This window comes from Lithobates pipiens, unplaced genomic scaffold (genome assembly GCF_037356315.1).
Source record: "Lithobates pipiens isolate NorthernLeopardFrog02 unplaced genomic scaffold, aLitPip1_a1.2 Scaffold_8, whole genome shotgun sequence".
Taxonomy (NCBI): Eukaryota; Metazoa; Chordata; class Amphibia; order Anura; family Ranidae; genus Lithobates; species Lithobates pipiens.
Window position 1 is genome coordinate 269,035,045 of NW_027507903.1, and position 27,566 is coordinate 269,062,610.

Below are 27,566 nucleotides of genomic sequence, written 5' to 3' on the forward strand. Positions count from 1 at the left end.
TTGTTGGAACAGGGTGGCCGTCCACCAGCCATCTACTACTCCACCCATCTGGACCATCCAGGGTTGCACAGCACTCATCAGTGAACAGGACTGTTTGAAAATTAGTCTTCATGTATTTTTCTGCCCAATGCAGCCGTTTCTGCTTGTGAGCATTGGTTAGTGGTGGCCGAATGGAAGGTTTATGCACAGTTGCAAGACTCTGGAGGACTCTACACCTTGATGTTCATGGGACTCCAGAGGCACCAGCAGCTTCAAGTGCCCTGAGACACAATGCCATCCATAAGTTAAACTGAAAAAAAATATTTAATCTTTGTGACACTGAAATAGAATTTGCATAATAATTTGGAACAGGGTGTAAATAATAAAAAAAAAAAACATCTTTGTGTCAAGCAAGTTCACAGTGAAATAATTCACTAATATTGTATCATCAAATATCAAAAAATTCTCAATTTTCAGCAAGTCCACAGTCAAAAAGGTATATATTGAAATAATATATATTGAAAAAATAAATCTAATAATGTCCCATAAGGTAACTCATGTGATTATGATCCAGGTAATAAGATCTGTGACTTCACACATGTGCCCCCCCCCCACACCCCCCCCCCCCCCTGTGTGACCAAGGCCTACTTCAAGGTGTGTGACCGCACAATCAAGTTTGGTCTACAAATGCAGCCAAACCACCTCTAGGCTTAGCTGGCTTTGCAGGGTCCCCCAGGTATAATCCAGAGATGTTGTCCTCAATTTAAAGTAAGAAAGAGGCTGGATAGTGCATTATCATTTGAGTATAAATGTATTATAGGTAAAAAAACATCAGGGCACTCACATTTCACAGGTGCTACCAGTGCACCAAACTATAGAAATCATTCAGTATAAAAACCCTCTCCAAACGGCTTGCAAACTTGTGTGTATCAGCACCTTAATCAGAGAGCATGTAACTGTCTTATCCACCGTCCTGGCCCCTCCCCTGTGCATAACAACACATGGCTAATCATGTGTCTTCCTCAGGGGGATCTGATTGGATGGTGAAAGCTGCTGGAATATATACTGTGTTGGTGGCCATTAAAGTGAAGCCACGATATGCACCATTTTGTTGTGGGTCTGTCTGAACAATAAACTACAACCGTGGCTATGTTAATGGAGGCGCGGACCACCAATAGTGTTGCTGGCTACAAACTCCATAGAAACACTATGGCAGCCATGATATTGAAGCCCCAACATGTGCCATATGATTGTGGGATAGCTCAATGACCCTAGATCAATCTAATGCAATAATATCACCATAAATTGTGACAATACCAATCATATAACCAGGAGCATGGAGGGAATAAACAAACACAGAGTCACCTCACTTTAACGATTACTTAGAAAGCACTGGAGGTCAAACTCCTTGTTCAGACCTCCCGCCATTGAAGACCCCATTTGGTATATCCATCAGGACTCCCTCTTACTAATTTCTCTAATATAATTACAGCCTCTCCAAGGATGTTTACGGGCCTCTATCCCCCAAAATTGCATCCCTTATTGTGCTTATCCCTAAAATGAATGGACAGATGATGTTTATCAAATCCGTTTCTTATATTCCTTATGTGTTCTTCCATTCTAATGCCGCATACACACGATCGGAATTCCGGCTAGAAAAAGACAGATGAGAGCTTTTCATCGGAAAATGCGACCATGTGTATGCTCCATCGGAATTTAGCTGTCCGAATTTCCCCCAGCCAAAAATTGTTAGCATGTTCTCAATTTTCCAGACGGAAAAACTTTCTATTGGAAATTCCAATCGTGTGTATGCAATTCTGACAGGCCAAAAATCACGCATCCTCAGATTCAACTACGAGATGGAAGCTATTGGCTACTGGCTATTGAACTTCCTTTTTCTAGTCCCATGTGACCATGTTTAGGCAAGACAGCTTGAGCGGAATTCCGTCGGAAAAATCATCAGAGCTTTTTCCAACAAGAATTCTGATCGTGTGTACGTGGCATGACTTTAAAAGCCCTCTTTGTTCTACCATGTAAATTAAGTTACAGGGACGTTTGATGGCATAAACTACTGGTTTCACAGGAAATGAAATCCCTAATGGTATATACATGGTCATTTTTAGGATTGATAAAGGTCTTTACTTTCTTAATACTCTTTGGGACTCTGACACAACTATAGCAATGATCACATCCATGAAAGCTCTTGATGTCCCAGAACATCAGTGGTCTGGACGGTGGGGTTTATACCACGTTGTGTATAATCCTGTCCCTCAAATTAGGGGCCCTTTTATAAACAATCTTTCGTTTATCAGACAAAGAATTACATAATAATGTATCCTGCCAATACTTAGTAATAATCATTTCGACATCCTTATTTTGTAGGTTATAATCTAAAACCAAACAGGTCTCATTACCTAGATTCCCCTCTTTACCAATACTGTCCTCCAGTAACCTTTCTCTAGCCATATCCCTAATTTTGATCCTTTCTCTCTCCAGAAAGTTGGCTTCATACCCTTTATCCCTAAACATCTTGGTTAATTTGTCTGTTTGTTTATCAAAATCTCCAACCCTTGTGCAATTCCTCTTTATTCGCATATACTGTCCCCTGCGGATATTGATTATCCAGGGTTTATAATGTTAACTCATCGTGGGGATATAAGAATTTTGATCTGTATCCTTAAAGTATGTGATCGCCTCTATACCTTGTTGGGTGTTCCTGATCTCCAAGTCCAGAAAATGTATCTTTTGTTCACTAATTTCCCCATGTCATTCTTACATCTCGATCATTATAATTCATTGTTATTTACAGAGATTCCACATCTTTTTCCTCTCCTTCCCAAACAATAACAGATCGTCAATAAAAATGTTTGTATAATAAAATTCTAGGGTCTGGGTTTAATAAGACACCCTCCTCCTCCCACTCTGCCATATACAAGTTAGCGATTCTGGGTGCAAACTTTGCCCCCATTGTGACCCCCCAACCCGTAAATAATAAATATTGTTGTACCAAAAATAATTATGTGTCAAACAGAACTTTAAACACTTTAAAATACAATTTTGTTCCTTCTGTTCAAAATTCTGACTCTTTTTTAATGCCCACTTGACAGCTTGTAAAGCTCCCTGGTGGTCTATATTAGTATATAATGATGCCACATCGAGCAATATTATACCACCTCCTGCATCACATTTTTTGAGCAACTGTAACGTGTGTTTGGTATCTTTGAGGAATGCTTTGGAGACTCTCATTAAGGGCTGTAAATGGGACTCAAGCCCACTAACAATGGGTCTACCTGTGGGGTTCACCTTGTACTCATGAATTTTCGGAATATAATATACAACTGGAGTTCTACATGCAGTGGGTACTAAACAATTTTCCTCATCCTTTAGTATTTTTTTAGTTTAGTTTTATGTTTTTCCCTACTCCATATTGGACTAGCTCTTCTAATTCTTTCTTATATTGCTTTATAGGGTTTGTATTTAAAACTTCATATGTTTCCCTGTCTTCCAATATTTTGTTAGCTTCTTGTTTATATTGGTTAATAGATAATACCACAATCCATTGTCCGCTGGGCGAACAACAAGGTCTTTTCCTGTCTCCAATAGTTTAACACCTTTTATCATGTCCCTATGTTCATATTATACTTTTTTTAATCAGTAATTTCTCCAAGTCTGCTGTGACCAGACGTTTAACCACTTAACAACTGGCCCATAGCTGAATGACGGCTACAGGGCAGTTGCTTAACTCTGGGAGGACGTAATATAACGTCCTCCCAGAATTCCACTCTCACGCTCCCCCTGGGGCGCACACTCGAGAGCATTTGTGACCTCAGATCACGGTAAACAACCGCTCATTGCGGCCATTTACCAGGTGATCGCTCTGTCAAATGACGGAGCGATCACTTGTAAACAAACCGCCGTTCGGTACAGTGAGAGGGGAGAGATCAGTGTCAGCAGTGCTGTGGGCTAGATCTGCAGTGCCCACAGTGCTGCTCGCCGACAATTAACCCTGCAATTCCCTGCCAAAACTCCGTAATACCCAGCAATGCCCTGCCAATACTCTGCAATACCCTGCCAATACTCTGCAATACCCTGCCAATACTTTGCAATGCCCTGCCAATACTCTGCAATGCCCTGCCAATACTCTGCAATGCCCTGCCAATACTCTGCAATACCCAGCAATGCCCTGCCAATACTCTGCAATACCCTGCCAATACTCTGCAAGGCCCTGCCAATACTCTGCAATACCCAGCAATGCCCTGCCAATACTCTGCAATACCCATCAATGCCCTGCCAAAAACTCTGCAATACCCAGCAATAATCTGTAATACCCAGCAATACCCACCAATAGCCTGAAATACCCTGCCAATACTCTGCCATAAATTGCCATACCCAGCAATACCCAGCAATACCCAGCCATACTCGGTGATACCCAGCCATACTCAGTGATACCCTGCAATACCCAGCCATACTCTGCAATACCCAGCCATACTTAGTGATACCCTGCAATACCCAGCCATACTCTGCAATACCCAGCCATACTCAGTGATACCCTGCAATACCCAGCCATAGTGGGTGATACCCTGCAATACCCATCCATACCTGGTGATACTCTGCAATACCCAGCCATACTTGGCCATGCTCAGCCATACTCTGTGATACCCTGCAATACTCAGTGATACCCAGCCATGCTCGGCCATGCTCAGCCATGCTCGGCCATGCTCAGCCATGCTTGGCTGTACTCAGCCTCTGTATGTGGCCAGGCTGTGGAAGTCTCACACACGTGTTATCTCTGTACTCAGTAGGAGAATCTATTTTGGAGTGTCATTTTTGGTATGTACATGCTATGTGTTAGAAATATTGTATAAATGGACAACTTTGTGTTAAATGTGTTAGATGTGCCAAGCTAGTCTTCATAAGAAAATTAACATTTCCTTATGAAGAAATATATATATATGTATTATCAGTATTTGTATTACATCATACATGCATACATTTGCTACACTGTTGTATTTATGTCATAGTATAATTTTTATATATGCACTTTTATCTTTGTATACAATAATCATAATTTAAAATCTATTTCTGTGTACTTTGTTATCACTGTTTATACATTCTCTGGATTGTTACTAGGTGATGTGCTTGCATGCCAGAATATAATATAGAAACATTCCAAATACACAGTTACACATAGTTTTTACCTTAACTCATTTAGAAAAAAAAATTAAAATAAACATTTTTAAATATAATTAATTATATAACTAATAAATAATTAGTGTAAGAAATAGGCCCCAGTCTGCTTGATAAACAGTACACAATATTTATTGAAACTTTATTTTCGTCAGGATGATGTTATCAATATGCTGCAGAAATTGAAAAAATTATAATGAAACTGTTACATCATTAATTAGACAAAATATTGTGCCTAAATAAGTGTCAGTAAATCTATTAATGAACACTAATCAGAGAGGCCAAAACAATTATGTTTGGGCAAGTTTGAAGCTAATTTGCCATGAAAGCCAAACAACATCTCTCCAACTGGATTTCTGCCCGTATTTCCTAATTTGAAGCCCTTTCCAAGCTTTGCTAATCAGTTAGAAGCCTGATGCCTAGTTGGTCAACAAACTGAACCTGCTAAGCATTATTTTTGTGTGCAACATCTATTCTTATAATTTGGTTCTGCTCCTGAAAAATTTAAAATACAGAAAAACTGGTTTTGTAAAATAAAAAAATGTATAAACTGCCACCAAATAATTTATTTTTATTTCTCATGACTGAGATCAGTTTTAATGTGAAAGAAACTTGGATATGATTCATGTTTAACAGTGCATGTACAAGAATCCTGTACCAAGACAATATGTACTCTTGCTGCATTGCCATACTGAACCTCCTGCTTTACTACTTATGCCCCGTACACACAATTGGACTTTCTGACAAAAAAAAACAAGGATTTTTGTTCGAAGGATGTTGACTCTAGCTTGTCTTGCATACACACGGTCACACAAATGTTGACCAACAATTACGAATGTAGCGACGTACAAGACGTATGTGATCTCTCCATTATGAATGCTAGTTTTACAAGACTGAGCGCTTCCGGATCGTTCTTGATTTCAAGCATGTGTGATCTGAAAGTCCGACAACAAAGTTTTGTTGGCGGAAAATTTGAGAAGCCGCTAGCCAACATTTGTTGGCAGAAAGTGTGACAACAAATGTTCGATGGAGCATATACACAGACAGACTTTCAGCCAACAAGTTCACATCCAACATTTCCCATCGGAAAATCCGACCGTGTGTACGCGGCATAAGAGTTACTTTACCTGGAACAAGTATTCTGTTAAGGACTTTGGACTTTTTTCTGACTTTGCTTATCTGAATTTTTATTCTTGGCCAGAGCCAGTGGGTCAGTATAACAATCAAGCAACTATAATTTTTCCAAATAGCAATAGAAACTCCGGTATTTTTATAACTTTAGGGCAGGCTATTGACAAGTAGAAAAATGTATGATCTGTCAAACTAACATTGTTTTGATATTTCCTACAATTGTGCCATGATTTCAGCAAATTTCATGAATTTTTTAGTTTTGGAATTTTCCCTGCACAGTACGTGCAGTACGTTGCAGGTGGGCAGTCCCTAAGTGGTTAAAACAATACTGTGTGGGTGACCAGATATAGTGAATGCGGGGTCCTGGGTTTAGTAACACTTTAAGCCTTAACTTTTAGTCCTAGTTGTACTGACTGCTTTTCTGTACTGAAATGACACACGGTCGGACTTTCCGACGGAAAATGTGCAATCGGATCTTGTTGTCGGAAAATCCGACCGCGTGTGGGCTCCATCTGACTTTTTCCGTCGGAATTCCTGACACACAAAGTTTGAGAGCAGGATCAAAAATTTTCCGACAACAAAATCTGATCGTTTAAATTCCGATCGTGTGTTGAGAATTCCGACAGACAAAGTGCCACGCATGCTCAGAATAAATTACGAGACAAAAGCTATTGGCTACTGCCCTCTTTATAGTCCTGTCATACGTGTTCTACATCACCGCATTCTAAACGATCGGATTTTCTGACAACTTTGTGCCACCATGTGTATGCAAGACAAGTTTAGGCCAAAATCCGTCAGAAAAAATCAGACGGATTTTGACGTCGGAATGTCTGACCGTGTGTATGGGGCACAACTCTGATTTCATTGCACTTTATCAACTTCTTTGAGTGCGCAGTAGAGCTGCAGCCAAAAGTCAAATATCGTTTGACACATTTCCTGGCTGGAGGGCGTCTAGCATTATCTGGTCCTTTCTACTCCAGCCTGAATGTCCCTGCCCCCTTTTCCATGTCATTCATTGGATTTCAGTTATTTCAATCCTAGAGGTTAAACATCACATGTGAGTTGTTACCACAGCTTCCTGTTTTCAAAGTCCTTCCCACCAGCCATGATCTACTTGCATTGCATAGAGAAGCACAAAGACCTAGCAATGACATCGCTGGGTCTAAAATAAGGTATAAAATGAAGATGGAACTGTTTTATTGAATCATTTTGTTTAGCATGCGGATGAGACAGTAACAAAGGTAGCAGGGGGGGGGGGGGGGGGAATATAAATTTCGACGTGTTCTTAAAGTAAAGCTGTAAAAGACGGGCAATTCAAAACAAGCATATTATGTAAAATGCCTAACCTTCAGGGAAAACCACATGTGAAAATAATTGATAGATTTGGAGACATGGGCAACTGAGTATATATGCAAAACTTTCCTTTTTAAGAAGCTGGGTTTAGTCCAGGCCATCACACCTCCTGAGCCTCCTTATTGTTGTTTTATTGACCACTGGCCAGTAGGAATGCTCAGGAGATGGGTAGGTGCAGAGGCAACTTAAAAGGGTTCAGGTAAATGTTTTGATTTTCATATAACTTCAGCTGAAACATCATATGTGTTACTATAGGACCACTTTCACACTGCAGCACTTTTCAGACATTTTAGTGATAAAAATAGTGCCTGAAAAGCGCCTCTCAAGCCACCCCAGTGTGAAAGCCCGAGTGCTTTCACACTGGGGCGGTGCCCTTGCAGGACGGGAAAAAAAGTCCTGCATGCAGCATCTGTGGGGCAACACGGAGCGCTTTTAACTCTTTCTTCGGCCGCTAGCGGAGGTTAGAAGTGCCCCAGTAGTGGCCGAAAAGCGCTGCTATAACAGCGGTAAAGCGCCGCTAAAACTAGCTGCCCTTTAGCGCTAACGCCCGCACCGCCCCAGTGTGAAAGGGGTCTAAATGGCAACATCTAATACATATTGTTGACAAAAATGTACACAATGTATAGGTGTTAAAAGTTCTTGTAATGAAAATGTTTAACTTTGAAAGCCAAAACATTTTCATAATAACATGCATATAAAAAAAAGAAAGAGGGCTTGGCAGCACAGGACTTGGGTTACGATGGTAAAGGAAAGTGAGTTTAGCATCATCTTTTCCAAAATACAATAACACTTTATAATAGAAACCACACATCTTCCTTCCTACTTACCATGCTCCGCGTTTGCCAGTGCATAACAGATGCACTTTACTTTTCATTAATGTTTGTAAGCATAGATAGTTTCTACGTCGGTCCACTCAAGTGAATCAGTAGACACCAATACAGAATAAAGAGAACATTTGCTCTTAAAATTTTTATATTCTTTTACTGTTTCCTGTTTCAGGTTTACCAGTACATGCATGAAACTATTCCTATAAATGGCTGTCCAGAATTCCGTGCTCGGGCCACAGCAAAGGTAAGATACTAAGCTCATTAGAATTGTTATTATAAAAAATGGCTAATTAAATATTCAAACTGTATTTATTCAAAGCCCAGCAATATCATATTTGAATGATTTCAAGACCTGGATCCACACCATCAACTACTTGATTTCATATCACGCTCATCAAACTAAAGAAAATCATTGTATACCATTAAATAATTTAACGAATTAATAGGTAAAATAGATAATGTAGCATGAAGCTTAACTGTTGAAAATCTGTTGTAAAAGATTGATTTTAGCACTCAAGTTACAGAGTCTATAATAGGCTATCTTTAGTTCATCCACATACAAAATGTATAGTGAGATCCAAGAAAATATAATTATTATTTGATAAAAAGTAAGGGGATGAGAACAAATTTAAATTATTATTATTATTCAGATACTTATGATAAGTTGGCAAGGCTTCTTGTGGACCCTTTTGAATCCAACCATAATCACCACCTGCCCTGGATTTGGTGGGTCATGTGTGTTAACACAGTAAGAACCCTTTCACACTGGAGGCATTTTTCAGGTGCTAAAGGGCTAAAAATAGTACCTGTAAAGCACCATAAAATGCCTCCGCTGCAGCCCCAGTGTGAGAGCCCAAGTGCTTTCACACTGCTGCGGTGCGCTTGCAGGTTGATAGAAAAAGTCTTGCAAGCAGCATCTTTGGGGCGGTGGAGGACACCACTCCTAAACTGCCCCTGCCCATTGAAATGAATGAGCAGCGCTGCCGAAGCACCTGAAAAGTGCTTTTGGCAGCGGCTCTACACGGGCGCTATTAACCCCTTTCTTCGGATGCTAGTGGGGTTAAAAACGCCCCACAAGCACCCAAAAAGCGCTACTAAAATGACAGTAAAACACAGCTAAAATGCCGGTAAAGTGACTCTAAAATGAAGGTAATACGTCTCTAAAACTAGCAGTGCTTTACCGCTAGGGCAGAGTGATACCAGTGTGAAAGGGGTCTTAGGGGAAAGTTCTCAGTGTTATGCAGAAGTGCCTGATTTTCACAGGAGCACCCAATGGGGGTAATGGAAGATCCTGCAGAACAACTCCTATTGTCTGACACCTCAGAATTTCCTAGCTAGGGATAACTAGCAATTCATACTGGACCAAGCGACATACCAAATAGGGAGAGTCGTAGTCACATCAGGCCAAAGCTGGTGGCAGACAAGCCAAATCAAAGAATCCGACAAATAGTCAGGCTGTCTCAAGCCAAAGCATACGAAGGGATAACTGAGAAAAGGGAGTTGTCAAAAAGCAAGCCAATTTCAAACAAGAGCTGAAGGTGAGGTAGGGGGATGTATCACAGCTACCTTTTTTTAGACACTTAGACTACTTTCAGACTGAGGCGGGTGTTGGCGGTAAATATATATATATATATATATATATATATATATATATATATATATACATATACTATACCAATATATCGTAATTTTAACGGCGCTATTCGGCCACTAGCGGACGGATTTAACTCCCGCTAGCGGCCGTAATTTGCCACTGCTTCAAAGGTTTGCCAGCGATTTGGCAGCACTGCCCCATTGTTTTCAATGGCAGGGGTGCTTTAGGAGCAGTGTATGCACCGCTCCTACAGTGTTGCAAAGATGCGGCTTGCAGGACTTTTTTTTACCATCCTCCAAGTGCACTGCTCCAGTGTGAAAGCACTTGGAGAGCACTTGAAGAGACAGCAGAGGCTCTTTACAGGCTAATTTTAGAGCCTGTAAAGTGGCTCAGTGTGAAAGGGCTCTTGGGCATTGTAGTGAGCCAGACCTAAAGTGGACCTGTACTCAAAAAGTAAAGATTGTTAAGTTATACGGAAGACCTAGAAATGTTTATTGTTCCTAAACAGGGCCCTAAAAAAAACATTTTGTACAGAATTCCTGAAATTCTGGGCCCTTTCTGTGCATAGGCACTCCAGAACCCTTTGAGTTAAATAGCTGTATATATGCAGTATAAAATTCTAAGGCACTGTATGCCTGAGACTGCTAATTTCACAAGATGTGGAATGAGATGTGGTGATGCCACTACTGTGCTGCTCATTTCCTTCTGTGAATCTGTACTTTCTGAACCTTTCCTGCTGCTTGATTATTGCTCCATCAGTCAACAGGAAAATAAAAGTTAGACGACATACAAGGGATAGCTCTATTATCCCTAAATAAAACGGTCCTGCTGCTGGTCAATTTTACACTACTGCATCCCTTTCAGTATCTTACTTCTTGCAGCAAAGCACCAGCCTGCAATCATTGTCTCTAGTAAATTGGGGCCTAACATTGCTCATTAAAATTGTCCTGTTGCTGGACAATTTTAAATTTCTGCATTATCTGCAATCTCTTAAAACAGTGGTCATCAACCCTGTCCGCAGGGCCCACTAACAGGCCAGGTTTGCAAGATAACTGAAATACATCACAGGTGATATAATTTGCTGCTCAGTGATTGCTGTATTCTAGTCTGCATCTCCCCAAGGTAGTACATAAAACCTGGCCTGTTAGTGGGCCCTGAGGACAGGGTTGATGACCACTGTCTTAAAGTATAACTAAAGGCAAAACTTTTTTTTCTTAAGCCGCGTACACACGGGGCGGACTGTCTGGCCAACTTAGTCCGTCAGACAATCCGACGGACAGTCCGTCATACTTTCGAATGAATGGACTTGACCACACACACCACTTTTTGAGCGGACTAATACGGCGTACCAGCGACGTCTCCTTCGTGGGCCCCGCCTACCTGGATACCCGCTCGAAATGAGCGGACTTTTCTCCGGGCGGGAAAAGTCCGCTCATTTCAAAAGTACGGCGGACTGGCACACACACGGGCGGATTGTCCGCCGAAATGCGAGTCCGACGGACAGTATTACGGAAATTCCGAAATACTTAGTCCGCCAGACTGCATGCTGAAAAAGTCCGCTGAAGCCCACACACGAGTGGACTGTCCGCTGAAATGTGTTTTGGCGGACTAAGTAGGCCAGACAGTCCGCCCGTGTGTACGCGGCTTTAGTTTTGGATAGAGTGCAGGGGGATAAGAACGCTTGTCAGTTTTTATTGCTGTCTGTGCCCCCATTAAGGAGATTCACCTTCTCTATTTGTCCTGTTTACTATTACTATTGAAAGTGAAAGTAAAAAAAAATCACAATTTTGGGTTTTCCCTAGAAAAGTAATAAAGGGGAAGTCTTAGGTCCCATTGGGGACACTAGTTCTGGTGCCCTGGAGGACCCTACAGTGTTCCTTTAATTTACAGGGACTTCATCTCACTTCTTGTTCAGCTATGAGACAGTAAGTAAAGGGAAATCTCAGCAATGGGACACAGATGGTGAAAAAAAAAAAAATCTGACAGGGATTATAATCCTTCCTTGCTCTATCCAAAATGAAAAAAAAAGTTTTGCCTATAGTTCTACTTTAGTTCTTGTAGTAGAACACCTGCATGCACTCCGATTACTCGATCAACTTGGGTACAACCAGGCTGCTGAATTCTCTTATTGCTAGCTGGCTGCCACCCACCCCACCCGCCAGAAGAAGACAATAGCTCGGCAGGAGGGATTCCCGCATCAAGGTTGTCTGTTGATGGGGGAATCTAGCAAATGTCTTTCCTGCAACCTGTGGTTGAAGAAAAGAGATTTTCTCCATGTATGGCCAGAGGACTGGCAGGAACACCAGCAATTTCACCCAAAGGAAGCAATACAAAGAGAACAGGATACTTTTTTCATACAAGTACATGGTACAACTAGTACATAACAAGAATAAGTAATATTGGGTTTTTAATGTTGCCCTGAAAGCAATACAAAGAAACCTTCTCCCCTCTGTACTGTATTTTTTTCTCGCACCAGTACATGTTCTGGCAGTCCAGCAGAGTCCAGCCTTTTATATTTTTCTTGTTTGTTTATTCACGCTAAACATGGAAAAAGTTAGAATTTAACCCCCCCCCCCCGCACACACACACACACACACACGCACACCTATAGATTTTTGTAGCATTTACATCTAAATATGGGTTCACAGAATTCCAAACAAGATTTGTAGAACCTTTGGTAAATCGAACTGGACAAATTTTTCCCTTAACTAGAAATGACTAGGATCATTTACCATGGAAACAGACAGACCACAAGTTATTATACTACTGTCATACAGGATCCTTAAAAAAAATAGCCTAGTTAACAAAGAGACAGGATAATATGTTTTAGTGAGATGTAGTAAGCCTTGAAATAATAAGGTAGTCTGAGGTCTACATTCTGACACAATGAAAATGTTAATATATTGTTCTACAATTAGGTTTTTAGAAAAAAAAGAGTACTAACTACAGAAGTCTGTTAAAAGTATAGTTAAGTTTCAGTTGTAGAGGTTGCTATGATTAAGTATGATTGGCACAATGGTATAGACCTAAAGGGACCTTGGAACTATTCAAATGAATATATGTTTCTGGTTCACAAAAAAGCATCTGTATAGAGACATTTGGAATAAACGGAGACGGTTTTAATGGTAAGAACACAATTATAAAAGATTTTAATAACAGGCTGCACATTTCAGTACAGTAGTTCTGCCTTTTCAAGTAGAATTCATAAGAATCATAAAAAATGAATGTTGAGAAGCTTTTTGCATCAGAAGACTGTGGAGAAATATAGTGTATGACAGAGTTTGAAAATAAATCTCACACTGAAAGCTATAATTGGCAATTTATAAAGTGATACATTTGCAATTATCTTAAATAACATGAAGGCAGGACAAACGTTAATAAAGTATATCTTAATGTCATTGAATGTAAGTTTCCAGAGTCCCACTGGCATACTTTCTTTTCTGTCTAGAATTTCTTTTCACAGAAAATTTCACTTAATTACTAGGGAACAGGTGTGATACTGTCTTTGTTGGAAAAGACTATTATCTTACATTTTGCATACATCTTCTCATTTCTTTGTTAATCACGTACAGTAGCAGCACAGGAGCTCATTCAAAGTAGCTCTAGTTTTGTTCTGTGGTTTAAAAAAAAAATTTTAGAATGGAAATGAGCAATTGATCTGCTTTAAAGTATAAATGTACTTTTAAAACATCTTAGATTTTTTTAATAGCCAAGCAAATCAACCAAATTTGTAAATGTAACATTTCCCTTTCTTCTGCTGCTCTTAGTGAATTGGACACATCCTTCCGGTTCAAATTGTGAGCTTGCTTCTTGCTTCTTTGTGAGCATGTTTCTGCAATTATAACTTACTGACAAGACCATTGGTGGTTAGATCTAGGTTTCTTCCTATTCTTAGCAATTAGTATGACCTTTAAAGAAGTAAAAGGATTAAAACGTGGTGACATGTAACACAACATAACAAGTTATTTAAGCCTAGCAAGTTCATCAACTTGTTGTTTGGTAGTTTATTCTTTTCATAAATATGAATGGAAGGGCAACTTTTTTAAAAGAAGCAGTATGGTCCTAAAATGAAATTCAACTAGTAGAAAGACTCTCCTTTGCAAGTGTTCGGATACATTTCATAATCTATTTCATATTTTGTATACTCATGCCATACTCTAAGGCCTTGTCCCATAACAGAAAGGTAAAGAGATTTACTGGTAATAGAGTTCCCACTCAACCCTGGAATATTGCTGGTAGAAAGCCCTTTAAGGTGGTATGATTATTTCAGATTTTAGCTGCTGAAAGCGGTACAATTATTTTGCATGAAAATTTGGCGTTTTATATTGTAGTCCTGTAATTCTTAGGAGTAACTCACTTAAATCTGTCCATACCAGAGTCTAGCAGACATCCCGGGTATGATAAAGTTTGAAAAATAAAATCATAAATTATAATATAATAAATAACTATAAATAATTATACCAAATAATAATATAACAATAATAAAAATTATTCAATAATGTAATCAAATCAAAAACACTGAAATTTGCTCAGTTGCAGAATTGTCACTGTCATTACTTTTCAATATTTGATGACGGATCTTCCCACAAATCACTATCGCTCAATTCTGCGAGTGATTCCAATTTATTATCGCTGTTTTCTAGCTGGTCTAAAATCATTTTTGATGTAAAGGGACAGTTTTGGTTGCTATGGACAATCTCCAGTTTCCAGGCATAAAGAACAGTTTTTATAATATAAAACTGCATGCAGGGCACCGGGCAGACCACTAGGGACAAAGGGGATGTGAAATTATTACATACAGCAATGTAATCTATAAGATTACATTATACTGTATGTGTACTGTGTGTTTGACTTTTTGGATTTGGCGCCGTTCTCCATCCCCGTGCGTTGCAACGCTCGCAGGGAACGGAGATCGGCTCCGTGATGAATCGAGCAGAGGACGAGCCGCTCGTACAGCGGGGGGACATCGCGGATCCAAGGGAGAAGGTAAGTAAACCTCCTCCTGCATTCAGCGATGTGGTCCCGAGTCTGGCTCGGGGTTACTGCTTTTGGTATAAAACTTCAACCCCAAGCCAGACTCGGGAATACCGCCAGGGGGGTTAATACTGCTGGTGTGCTGGCTTCACTATCACTTATAATTGTATATGTGGTGCCTCCACTGAAGTGTGATTTCCTATCTGCACTGAGGTTTGTTTGGTAAGTACTTAATAGGACCTCACAACAAGGTAACTGGTCAGTTCAGGAGTTCTAGTCCTGGAAGAGTCACACAGCAAGGGACACGTGATGTGACCTTTAAAATCAAAGTTGCAAGAACAGGTTCCTGTTACCCTCTAAACTAGCTCTTAATATAGTCAATTTTGTATTATTATTGTAACTGTTATGCAACACATCAATCCTATATGAGTTTTTGCCAGTGCTGGATTTATTTTATATTAAAAGTGTTATCTGTGTTTTTTTTTAAATCTTTCTTGAATTCTGACTTCTTATCTAAAGGAGTTATTCATACTAAGCATTTTGCATGCTGATTGCCTTTTATGGATACTCTGATTCTTAGAAACGTAATTTACCACATTGTTGAAAGAACATCACCTGCCGTGAAAATCTTCGACACATTTACTAACTGAAAATAAAATGTCATTACCATTGTATTCTCAGAAATAACCCCACTCAACCTACAGAAAACATTAGTACTTTTTTTTTAAAATCTTATCATTAGTATGTAGAGTGCTAGGCTTTGTAGTGTTTAAGGTGTCTAAGTTTTCATGACAGATGTTTTGGTGCAACATTTTAATTTTATGTTGAGATTAATGAAAGGTACATCATAGGGCTTTGTTGATTACAGATCAATGTGTAAAGTTGGATGCATGACTTGCTGGCTTGCAAATAGTTTGACTGGTGTCGCTGATTAAAGTAGTTCTAAACTAATTTACAAAAATGTCATGTAATCGTAAACTTGTCAGTTGTAAATTTAGAAGGTGCTTTCATTCATTTTACATAAGCAGCTTTCATTAAAATAATACCAAGTGATCCAGCTAGAAAAGTCTTTTTCTGTTAAATGGTGACAGCTCTCTTCCAATTGTCACTCTGATTTAGACTACAAAGGACCATTCATTACATACTACACAGTCAACTTTTATTGTCACTTTTAGTAAACGGGGCCAGACCTATAATATGCAGATAAAGATGGAGCTTTGCATGAACACATGAATGGTCTGCACTGAGGTACAGTGTTTTAGCAAGTAAATGTATTACAGTTCGTGGTTGAATAATCTTTAGGAAATTACTGAATAAAAGTTGTTTCCTAGCTTTGTTGGAAATATAATGTGAAAAGCCACTAATTACTCTTTAGGGTCTTTAAAGGTTTTGTCCATCTAAAAATGATGCCTTGCTTATGAATGGAATAAGGTGGTCACCTGCTTCTGTTGTAACTTAAAGTAGAACTATTGTCAAAACTTATTTTATTTTATTTTTATTTTGAATAGAGGGGAGATCATAACCCCAGTCAGTTTATTTTTTGCCTTCTATGTCTCATTGTGGAGAATTCCCTTCACTGCCTGTCCCATAGCCAAACTAGAAAACCAGAGGAAATTGCTGCAAATTAAGGGATTCCCTTGGGGACCCCCAGGTCACCAGAACTAGTTTCCGCATTGGAAGATTTCCCCTCTATTACTTTTCTGGGGACAACCCAAAATTTGGAATTTCCTTTTACGTACTTTCCCTTTCAATGATAATGGTAAACAGGACAAATATAGAGAGTGAATCTCCTTAACGGGGACACAGATAGCAATAGAAAGTGATAAGTGTTCTAATCCATCTCCACTTTGTCCAAAACTAAAAAAAGAGTGGTCCCTTTACTTTAATGACTCAAATGGCAAGATCTCTCCCTGCCACAGTTTCATGCTTTCTGTGATCATATCCCCTTGTTGCACATTTTTGAAACAAAATAAAAAAATTCAACAGGACAGTGGGGACTGCATTATATGTGTACACCTAAAGAACTTACAGTGTTTCTAAAAGGTAAAAATAGTTTTTTTTCTTGCAAAAATAACAAATGTGTTATACATACCTGCTGATATGGTATTGCACAGAGCAGCCCCAACCCTCCTCTTCTCGGGTCCCTTGTCAGCACTTCTGGCTCCTCCTCTTCTTCTAGTGCCCCATAAGAAGCTGCTTCAGCATCTATAGACACAGACAGCAGGGAAAAGCCCCGCCCCCCACTCCCTTGTCACAAAATGTGATTGACAGCAGTGGGCGGGAATGGCTCTTGCTGCTATGGGTCTGCCCTGTGAAGAGGGATAGAGCTGAAAGAGACGCTGCTCTCATGCACAGCGACTGGATAGCGATGGGGCTCAGGTAAGGGGGGACTTTGGAAGGGAGGTGGATACAGAAGTTTTTTTTATTTTCATGCATAGAATGCATGAAGGTAAAACATTTCAGCCAGTTTAACAACTTTAAGCATAAAGACCTCAGCACTGGCGTTCTTAGGAGGCATGGTACAAAGTTGGGGGCTTTAACTCCACCAAACATTGAAATATTTTGTTTCGGTGGACTGACCCTTTAGCCTCTCGATCAACACCCTAATAACATTACTTTTGTAACTTTTGATAATCCTAAATTTGGAGTCAAAGCCTTTCATAAGATGCTCTAGATAAAAACCCAGCCCTGAGTCATTTGTATACAAATAATTTTATTTCAGGCTACAGTTGCTGCATTTGCTGCTAGTGAAGGCCATTCTCACCCTCGTGTTGTGGAGCTGCCAAAAACTGATGAAGGACTTGGTTTTAATGTCATGGGAGGAAAGGAGCAGAATTCCCCAATTTACATCTCTCGCATCATTCCAGGAGGAGTAGCAGAGCGTCATGGAGGACTCAAGAGGGGAGACCAGTTGCTTTCTGTGAATGGAGTGGTATGGCTAACTTACTTTGTTTTTTATTTTAATTATATTTTTTATGTATTTCTTGTAGCCATTAGCAGTGGAGAGCATACACCAGACATTAGTGCTATTCCTATACAAGTATTCAGTCTTTCTGCATGTCTACAGGTATTACTTCATCTTTGAATGTCCTTAGGGGATCAGCTCATTTCTGATAAATCCATATTGTTCCTGGTATCAGCACTCAAGGGCCCACTCAAATCAGCCATTCAGAAGAACAAGGGCTGTTTAAAAATGTTCAGTAATGATGTAATGAACACTTTACTGGATGCCATTTAGTATACTTTTCAGATACAAGTACATGCAAGCATTCATACAATCCATTAGGACTTCCATGCTTATATTTTGTCCATCATGTGGCTTAAAGTAGACCTCTCAGTAACTTCAAAAGTCTAAAATATATAAAATATTTTCCTGTGCAGCTACCCAACACTACAAATTTCCTGTTTGTAGACTTAATTAACACCAAAAAGCACATCACAAATAAATTAAGTCTACCGGTAATTTATAAAATAAACAAGTGGAACATTCAACTTCTTAAGTCGCGTACACACGAGCGGACTGTCTGGCCAACTTAGTCCGTCGAAACACATTACAGCGGACAGTCCGCTCGTGTGTGTGGGCTTCAGCTGACTTTTTCAGCGTGCAGTCTGGCGGACTAAGTATTTCGGAATTTCCGTAATATTGTCTGTCATACTTTGGTTTCAGCGGACAATCCGCTCGTGAGTAGGCTAGTTGGACGGACTAAGAATGGCGCATGCTCAGAAAGGATTTACACGGCGGAAGGTTGCATTGCTGTGTATTGGGCTTCCTATTTCTAGTCCCGTCGTACGTGCTGTATACGTCATCGCGCAAGCTTTCAATGGACTGTTTGGCTATCCGTGTGTGGTCAAGTCCGTTCATTCGAAAGTATGACGGACTGTCCGTCGGATTGTCTGACGGACTAAGTTGGCCAGACAGTCCGCCCGTGTGTACGCGGCTTTATAGTGATGATATTAAAATGTACATGTATATGCACCAAAAAAATAACTCCTAAATCTCTAAACTAAAAACATTTACATCAAATAAATCACTATAAATTCCTGACATGTCACAACATAAAGCAAAACAGCTCTTTAAAAATATGAACCTTTCACCACTGGAAAACAGTCCTTGGGCTCTAGTCAAGTTGCTTTGATAGGCTGAGACGGTCTCATCATTCGACTGCAGGCAGAAGGAAGCCTTTATTCAGTCAACCCTTTAGCAGTGATCAGACTGCAACATTGTAACTTTAAAGCAGGTCACAATGTAAATGCCTGCTACAAGGGAATAATCCTTCTAAAACAACAATAAATGATCACAGCCCAAAACTGTATAGCCCCAGCCCCCCCCCCCCCCCCCCCCCCCCAGCATTTACATAATTGTGTCATCTCTGAGCCAGCAAGTCCACAAAATAGATGGGGACCTTGGATAGTTCTTGAACAAAGTTGGTTCCATCTTTCATTGTCAAGGGAGTAGTGTGATAATAATGACCTGTAAGTGGTCAACTTACACATTACATGCACATACCTAACACAAAAAAAAACTGTTGCTAGGTTTGTTTTAATGGTAAAGGAGAGCTCACTGAATAACTATATATTCTGGTGGATGTCTCAGTGCCCAAACATGGCTCAATCTGATTGGACGCAGGCATTGTTTGGCTGGCAATTTTCTACAGAGCTCTTTCAATTTTTCTCTCAGGCAGAAAGGTGCTGACATGGCCACCCAAGAAGCACATTTGCGGCTCGTTCTGATGCATTTGATTAGTGTATTGCCAGCTTTACAGATAATGATACTGTATACTAAAACTGATTTTGGTAAAACATTTATTACAGAGGAATTTATACTTTACTGAAACATTCCTTTTCTGACTACCTAGAAAATGTGTTAATTGAACTAAGTAATGCCAGTTGTTTTCTTCTCATGTATGCAGAGTGTGGAAGGAGAACATCACGAGAAGGCAGTGGAGTTGCTGAAGGCTGCAAAAGACAGTGTTAAGCTGGTAGTTCGATACACACCTAAGGTGTTGGATGAGATGGAGGCTCGTTTTGAGAAGCTGAGGACTGCTAGGCGCAGGCAGCAACAACAGTTATTAATTCAACAGCAGCAACAACAGCAGCAACAACAGACACAGCAAAATCATATGTCGTAGGTGAGAGTTTTCATTGCTTTCACTTCTTATCTGAGAAAAGCTGTATAAAGGTATATCATGACTGGGAATAGTGGATAAGATACATTGACTGCTGTCGTAACCCACCTGATATACTGCATATTTGAAGCCCCTTGCAACATATTCCAGGTGGTTTATGACTTGAGTAACTCAGAGGAAATGTATTTCTCTTTTATTCACTGCAGATTGTAAAAGGAGCTCTTAAAAAGTTTCTTGGGCTTACTTTATACTATGTCTTAAAGCATATTTCCATATTTGCATTAAATTTTGAGAACATCTCACTATATTTTCGTTGTGTTCCCATTCACACAGCATACCTAAAAGTGTTTTTTTTTTTATATATTTATTAGTTGCTTCTTTGGAGCAGGCCTTTGGGTAGACTGCATGCAATCTGAACAATTCCAAAGTGCAATAAAGAGAAACATACTGGGGACAGACGGTGTTTCCTCTCATTAACATGCAATGCAGAACCTAAGCCCTAAGATCTTAAACTCTTGGCTAGGACAGACAGCGGTCACAAAAAGTGGAAAGTTTCAGTTGTGGAGTTTACAGAAAACAGCCAAAAAATAAATATATATGTGTATATATATATATATATATATATATATATATATATATATATATATCTACAGTATATATGCACAGTATCTCACAAAAAAGAGTACACCCCTCACAGTTTTGTAAATATTTTATTATACCTTTTCATGTGACAACACTGAAAAAAATTACACTGTGCTACAATGTAAAGTAGTGAGTGTACAGCTTGTATAACATTGTCAAATTTCTGTCCCTTCAGAATAATGCAGCACACAGCCATTAACGTCTAAACCACTGACAACAAAAGTGAGTACACCCCTAAGTGAAAATGTCCAAATTGGGCCCATTTAGCCATTTTCCCTGCCCGGTGTCATGTGACTCGTTAGTGTTACAAGGTCTCAGGTGTGAATGGGGAGCAGGTGTGTTAAATTTGGTGTTATCACTCTCACTCTCTCATACTGGTTACTGGAAGTTCAACATGGCACCTCATGGCAAAGAACTCTCTGAGGATCTGAAAAAAAGAATTGTTGCTCTACATAAAGATGGCATAAACTATAAAAAGATTGCCAATACCATGAAACTGAGCTGCAGCACGGTGGCCAAGACCATACAGCGGTTTAACAGGACAGGATCCACTCAGAACAGGCTTCACCATGGTTGACCAAAGAAGTTGAGCGCACGTGCTCAGTGTCATATACAGAGGTTGTCTTTGGGAAATAGATATATGAGTGCTGCCAGCATTGCTATTGAAGTTGAAGGGGTGGGGTGGAGGGGTCCGCTTGTCAGTGCTCAGACCATATGCTGCACACTGCATCAAATTGGTCTGCATGGCTGTCATCCCAGAAGGAAGCCTCTTCTAAAGATGTTGCGCAATAAAGCCTGCAAACAGTTTGCTGAAGACAAGCAGACTAAGGACATGGATTACTGGATCCTGTGGTCTGATGAGACCAACATAAACGTATTTGGTTCAGATGGTGTCAAGTGTGTGTGGTGGCAACCAGGTGAGGAGTACAAAGACAAGTGTGTCTTGCCTACAGTCAAGCATGGTGGTGGGAGTGTCATGGTCTGGGGCTGTATGAGTGCTGCTGGCACTAGGGAGCTACAGTTCATTGAGGGAACCATGAATGCCAACATGTACTGTGACATACTGAAGCAGGGTACGATCCCCTCCTTTTGGAGACTGGGCCACCACAGGGCAGTATTTCCACATGATAACAAGCCCAAACACACCTCCAAGATGACCACTGCCTTGCTAAAGAAGCTGAGGGTAAAAGTAATGGACTGGCCAAGTATGTCTCCAGACCTAAACCCTATTGAGCATCTGTGGGGCATCCCCAAAGGAAGGTGGAGGAGTGCAAGGTCTCCAACATCCACCAAATCAGTGATGTCCTCATGGAGGAGTGGAAGAGGACTCCAGTGGCAACCTGTGAAGCTCTGGTGAACTCCATGCCCAAGAGGGTTAAGGCAGTGCTGCAAAATAATGGTGGCCACACAAAATATTGGCACTTTGGCCCCTTTCACACGGAGCTGCGGACAGATGACGTTATATACCGCAGCTAAATGCACACAATGCTTTCCTATGGCCCCATTCACACACTGCGTTTAGTGACAGTTTTGTTACATGTGATTTTGTGCAGATAGAAAAAATAAAGTTGACTGCGTCCAGGAACGATTTACTGCAGCTATCTGCACATAACTGCAGGTAATCGCAGTGTACTATTTTTCCTACAGATAGCAGCGGCAACAAGGAAAGAAAAAAAAAATAGGAAGCACATCAGAAATGGCAAGAATTTTCCAAACGCAGCTAAATGCAGACGCAACTGCAAGTGAACGCTGTGCCAGGATTCTCTGAATTTCAAAATAACAAAACATGCTTTTAACAGCGGCAGAACAGCCGTCCGTGTGAAAGGGGCCTTTGGGTCCAATTTGGACATTTTCACTTAGGGGTGTACTCATATTTGTTGCCAGCGGTTTAGACATTAATGGCTGTGTGTTGAGTTATTTTGAGGGGACAGCAAATTTACACTGTTATACAAGCTGTACACTCACTACTTTGTAGCAAAATGCAATTTCTTCAGTTTTGTCACAAGAAAAGATATAATTAAATATTTACAAAAATGTGAGGGGTGTACTCACTTTTGTGAGATAATGTATCTATATGCTGCCATTTTCAAAAATGTTTATGTTATGCAATGTGAATGAAAACATGTAACAAATATAAAGTAGGTACTATCCCAATTTGACTGCAAAAGTGAAAATACACTTTATAGTTTTCATGCCGATTTACACTAGGATCAAATTAACAGAAAACTAAAAAAAGTTTACTATCAGCCTTGCAGCAAGCAGAATTGAAGAGTTGTTAACCACTTAAAGACCTGGCCTATTTTTCAAACTTGTTGTTTACAAGTTAAAATATTTTTTTTTTTTTGCTAGATAATTAATTAGAACCCCCAAACATTATATATAGATTTTTTCAAACACCCTAGAGAATAAAATGGCGGTCGTTGCTATACTTTTTTTTACACCGTATTTGGGTAGCGGTCATAAAAGTGCAATTTTTGGGGAAAAATACACTTTTTGGAATTAAAAAATAGGACAACAGGAAAGTTAGCCCAATTTGTTTTATATTGTGAAAGATGTTACGCTGAGTAACTTGATACCCAACATGTCAAGCTTCAAAGTTGAGCCTGGTCGTGGAATGACGACAAACTTTTACCCTTACAAATCTCCATATGCAGCTTTTTAAAAATTCTACAGGTTGCATGTTTTGAGTTACAGAGGAGGTTTAGGGTTAGAATTATTGCTCTAACGATCGTGGTGATACCTCACATGTGTGGTTTGAACACCGCTTTCATATACGGGCGCTACTCACATATGCGTTCGCTTCTGCACACAAGCTCGATGGGATGGGGCGCATTTAAAAAATGTTTTCTTATTTATTTTCCCTTTTATTTTTTTATTTTTTCACTGTTCTTTAAAAAAAATAAAAATAATGGTGTCACTTTTAGTTCTATTGCAAGGAATGTAAACATCCCTTGTAATATAAAAAAAAGAATCACAGGACCTCTAAAATATGAACTCTAGGGTCAAAAAGACCTCTGACCTCATATTTACACTAAAATTCTATTAAAAAATTGTTGCTTTAAGAGCTATGGATGAAAATGATGCTTTGACATTGCTTCCGCCCTGCAATGGTATGGAGGCGGGTGGGGGCCATCTTCCCCTTACTCAGCTCCATACCTGACACGGAAGAGGACTCGATTGTCTCCGCCATTGCCAGCGGCTCCGGTAGGCGGTAGAGGGCACCGAAGCATGCCAGAAGGGGGCCCTCTCCCACTACCAATAAAAGTGATCTTGTGGCGAATTCGCTGCAGAGACCAATTTTATCTGAAAGTGGACCACATGCTGAAAAAGAAGATACCGGGTTTATGGCAGCTAGCTGCTGCCATAACAATTATATTCTGTATAATGACAGTGGTCAGTCCAGAAGTGGTTAAGAAGAGTTTGGCTGGCCCAGAGAGATGATGAGAGTGACATCACCAGCTCACCTGTATAGATTAGTGGGCAGAGAAATGGTACAGTATGGAAAGGAACTGTAGTGTAGTGCTGTTACGGTGCTTAGTCTATATAGCTGTGAATTCACTATACAGGTAGTTCCCGAGTTATATAAATCTGACTTGCATAAGACTCATACTCACAAACGGAGGGAGACAACAGGAAGTTAGAAGAAATCTACCCGAAGGAAGGGACATTCACTCCTGTAAGAGTCATCATGGAAAAAAAGGTATCTCCAATGAAGCTTTATCACCAATCCTTTCCATGACAACCCCAAATTTTCAAAATCCAATTGTCACAGGAACTAAACGTGAGGTGTGTTCTTCTGAACAGGGGCACAGGCAGCAAAAACAAACATTGCAGGGGTGTTAACCCTCCCTATGCTATCCAAAAAACTTCAAATTAAGAACAAACCTACATAAACAATCTTGTTTGTAACCCTGCCTGTATGATGAGATAGACTGATGGGTATGCTTAATATTTTGTATTCTTCAAACTACTCTTTAAACATTTACAGTTAGGTATATAATAGATATATAAGTGGTGAGTAGTTAGAACAAATTTCAGATTTATATTGCTGTCTTTATGCCCTTGAGAATCATTTCCCAGAAATGAAGGGTCAACGAGATAGAAAGTGAGGGTAGAGAACTAGGCAAAAAAAATATTGAGTGGGAAAGGGTTACAACTTCTGCTAGATTTTTGCTCCTGTGGATGTCCCCATTGGAGAGATTACCTCTGCTTTTTCTCCAAGTGACAGCAGTCACCAGCAGAAATTGAGAGCAATTAAGGAGACTTCACTGTAAACGGGACCTAGATAGCATTAACAAAAGTTCACTCAAAAAAAAAATCTTTGTCTGTAGTTACAGGCAGTGCTGTGACAAGGTCATACGGTGCCCAGGGCAAAAATGTGAAACCCCCGGAGTGTAAAGAAAGAGTCAGTGTAATTTCAAAACAAGAAAACAAAGAACAATACACACATTTTAATTACTGTATATGTATTTTTATTAGAGCCACTTAAAGTGTTTTGAAATAATAATGCAGCAAATGTACTTGTAGAAAGGCCCTTTAACAATTTTTTTCGGTCAGGGCCCGTGTGAACATACTAAAGTTTTCAGTTTGCATTTTTTTTGCATAAAGTAGTGCCCAAATATTCACAAAAAATTTTGAAAAATGCAATTTGTACCACCCAAGGCATCCGTCCCTTCTGCCGCTGCCTTGTACCGGCCCTGGTTACAGGTTCACTGCAGCTTTATGTTTGCAGCCAAATGAACTGTGTGGTTAGGATGTGTTGAATCAAACCACCCCCAGGTAATGTGCATTACATCTATTGAAGTATGTGTTTACTGTACATAGTCTTTGGCTGTGATAACTAAGTTTATTCTTCTATGGTAAATCTGATGTCAGAGGGACGAGGAAGGTTGATGTTGCTCCTTTCTCTGCTGCCTCAGCTGCACAAGGCAGTAAATGAATGGGAAGTGCTCTGTGCTGAGTGCTTCCTGTCCATTCACAAACTAAACACAAAGTAAATAGTAAAACAGTTTACTATACTTCAGTTATGAATAGACACAATGAACGAGTGTGTTCTCTGTATTCATTTAGAAAAGGAAGGGGCTGGTAAATTACATATTTTCTAGTCCCTTCCCCTACTCTCCATCCTGAAACATACTCCACAGCATCAGGGAGAGGAGAGAAGCCAGCAGCACTGCAGGGTGGAGGGGCCAACAAGGGGGGGGGGGCAGTAGGGGGAAGCGTCATGAAACATAGTGATTAGGGTGTGCCCAGTCACACCTGGCACACCTCCTGCACACGCCTATGGTTTGCATGTTAGTATTTCATGCATTGATTTGTTTGGTAGTGTTCCTATGGTTAAAAAAACTGCATAAGGCCGTGTACACACGGGCGGATTGTCTGCCCAACTAAGTTCGTCAGACAATCCGACAGACAGTCCGTCCAACATTTGAATGAACGGACTTGACCACACACGATGAACAGACAGTCCGCTGAAAGCTTGCGCGATGACGTGTACAGCACGTACGACGGGACTAGAAAAACGACGTCCAATACACTGCAATGCAACCTTCGGCCGTGTAAATCCTTTCTGAGCATGCGCCATACTTAGTCCGTCCAACTTGCCTACACACGAGCGGACTGTCTGCTGAAACCAAGTTTGGACGGACAAAACCAAGTTTGGACGGACAAAATTACGGAAATTCCGAAAGACTTAGTCCGTCAGACTGTCCGCTGAAAAAGTCCCCTGAAGCCCACACACGAGCGGATTGTCCGCTGAAACACGGTTCAGCGGACTAAGTTGGGCAGACAATCCGCCCGTGTGTACGCGGCCTAACACTTAACTGCAAACAAATACAGAACACATAGGCCTTCACTACAAACTTTGGGGGAGATTCACTAAAACTGGATCATGCAAAATCGTGCGCAGCCGTGCATGGTAGCCAATCAGCTTCTAACTTCCACTTGTTCAATTAAGCTTTGACAATAAAACCTGGAAGCTGATTGGTTTCTATGCAGAGCTGCACCAGATATTGTACTGTCCAGTGCTAGTAAATCTCCCCCACTGTGTCTCTTCAAAATATAGGTATAACTTGTGAAAACAAAGTAAAAGCTGATGCATCAATGTGATGGCATGAAATCTTTAGGTCTCTGGAAACTATATGCAGTTCAAAAATATATGTTGTAGGTGTCCAACAGGAAGCCAATGAGAATAGTATGGTGACTAATACACACTATTGTTATTGAATATACATTGTAAACTATGTGATCATGTCATGTTCACTTTGTGTATATAAGCCATAAAGCATTCCCCTACACTCAACAACACCAATCACTGCCTAATCTGACCAACAGGCCTACCCTATTCCTTCGGATCAGATCATTTATAGCCACACCCTTCAATAGCATAGTGCCCACAATGATCAGCAGACAGCAGTAATTTGGTGTATAACACTGCCCACTGGTTTCAGAGACTATTGGCAAGGTCATATTTTAAAAAATCACATTCTCAAAGTCAGTATGGACTATCTATATCTATATAGGTTGCATTGAGGATTGCAAACTCCATTCTCTCCTGAGTGAAGTTGTAGGATTGTGTCCAAGTACCACTGCAGATACAGCTTGCCAGGCAGCTTCTGTTTGATCTTGGCGGTCTCATATTAATGTCTGACATTGCTTTCAGAAGTAGCTTAACCATGAGCCAGCTTGAGCTAACGTGGAGTCACATGAAAAAAGTGGAATGAAAGGGTGATACAGAAAAGACAGGATGTATGG

At 40.2% G+C, this 27,566-nt stretch overlaps 1 protein-coding gene across 6 annotated transcripts in view; it reads left to right on the forward strand.

Annotated features, from left to right (window-relative positions):
* LIN7A (lin-7 cell polarity scaffold A) overlaps window positions 1-27,566 on the forward strand; it is a 154,004-nt gene that overhangs the window by 116,194 nt on the left and 10,244 nt on the right. For 4 of the 6 annotated variants that reach the window (XM_077471939.1, XM_077471940.1, XM_077471937.1 and 1 more), the window contains exons 3-5: window positions 8,650-8,721; window positions 17,768-17,977; window positions 19,956-20,174. In XM_077471939.1, the coding sequence (XP_077328065.1) occupies window positions 8,650-8,721; window positions 17,768-17,977; window positions 19,956-20,174 (501 nt within the window). Of the gene's footprint in view, window positions 1-8,649; window positions 8,722-17,767; window positions 17,978-19,955; window positions 20,175-20,988; window positions 21,036-27,566 lie in introns of all 6 variants that reach the window. The other 2 variants (XM_077471938.1, XM_077471941.1) reach the window with 2 other exon arrangements.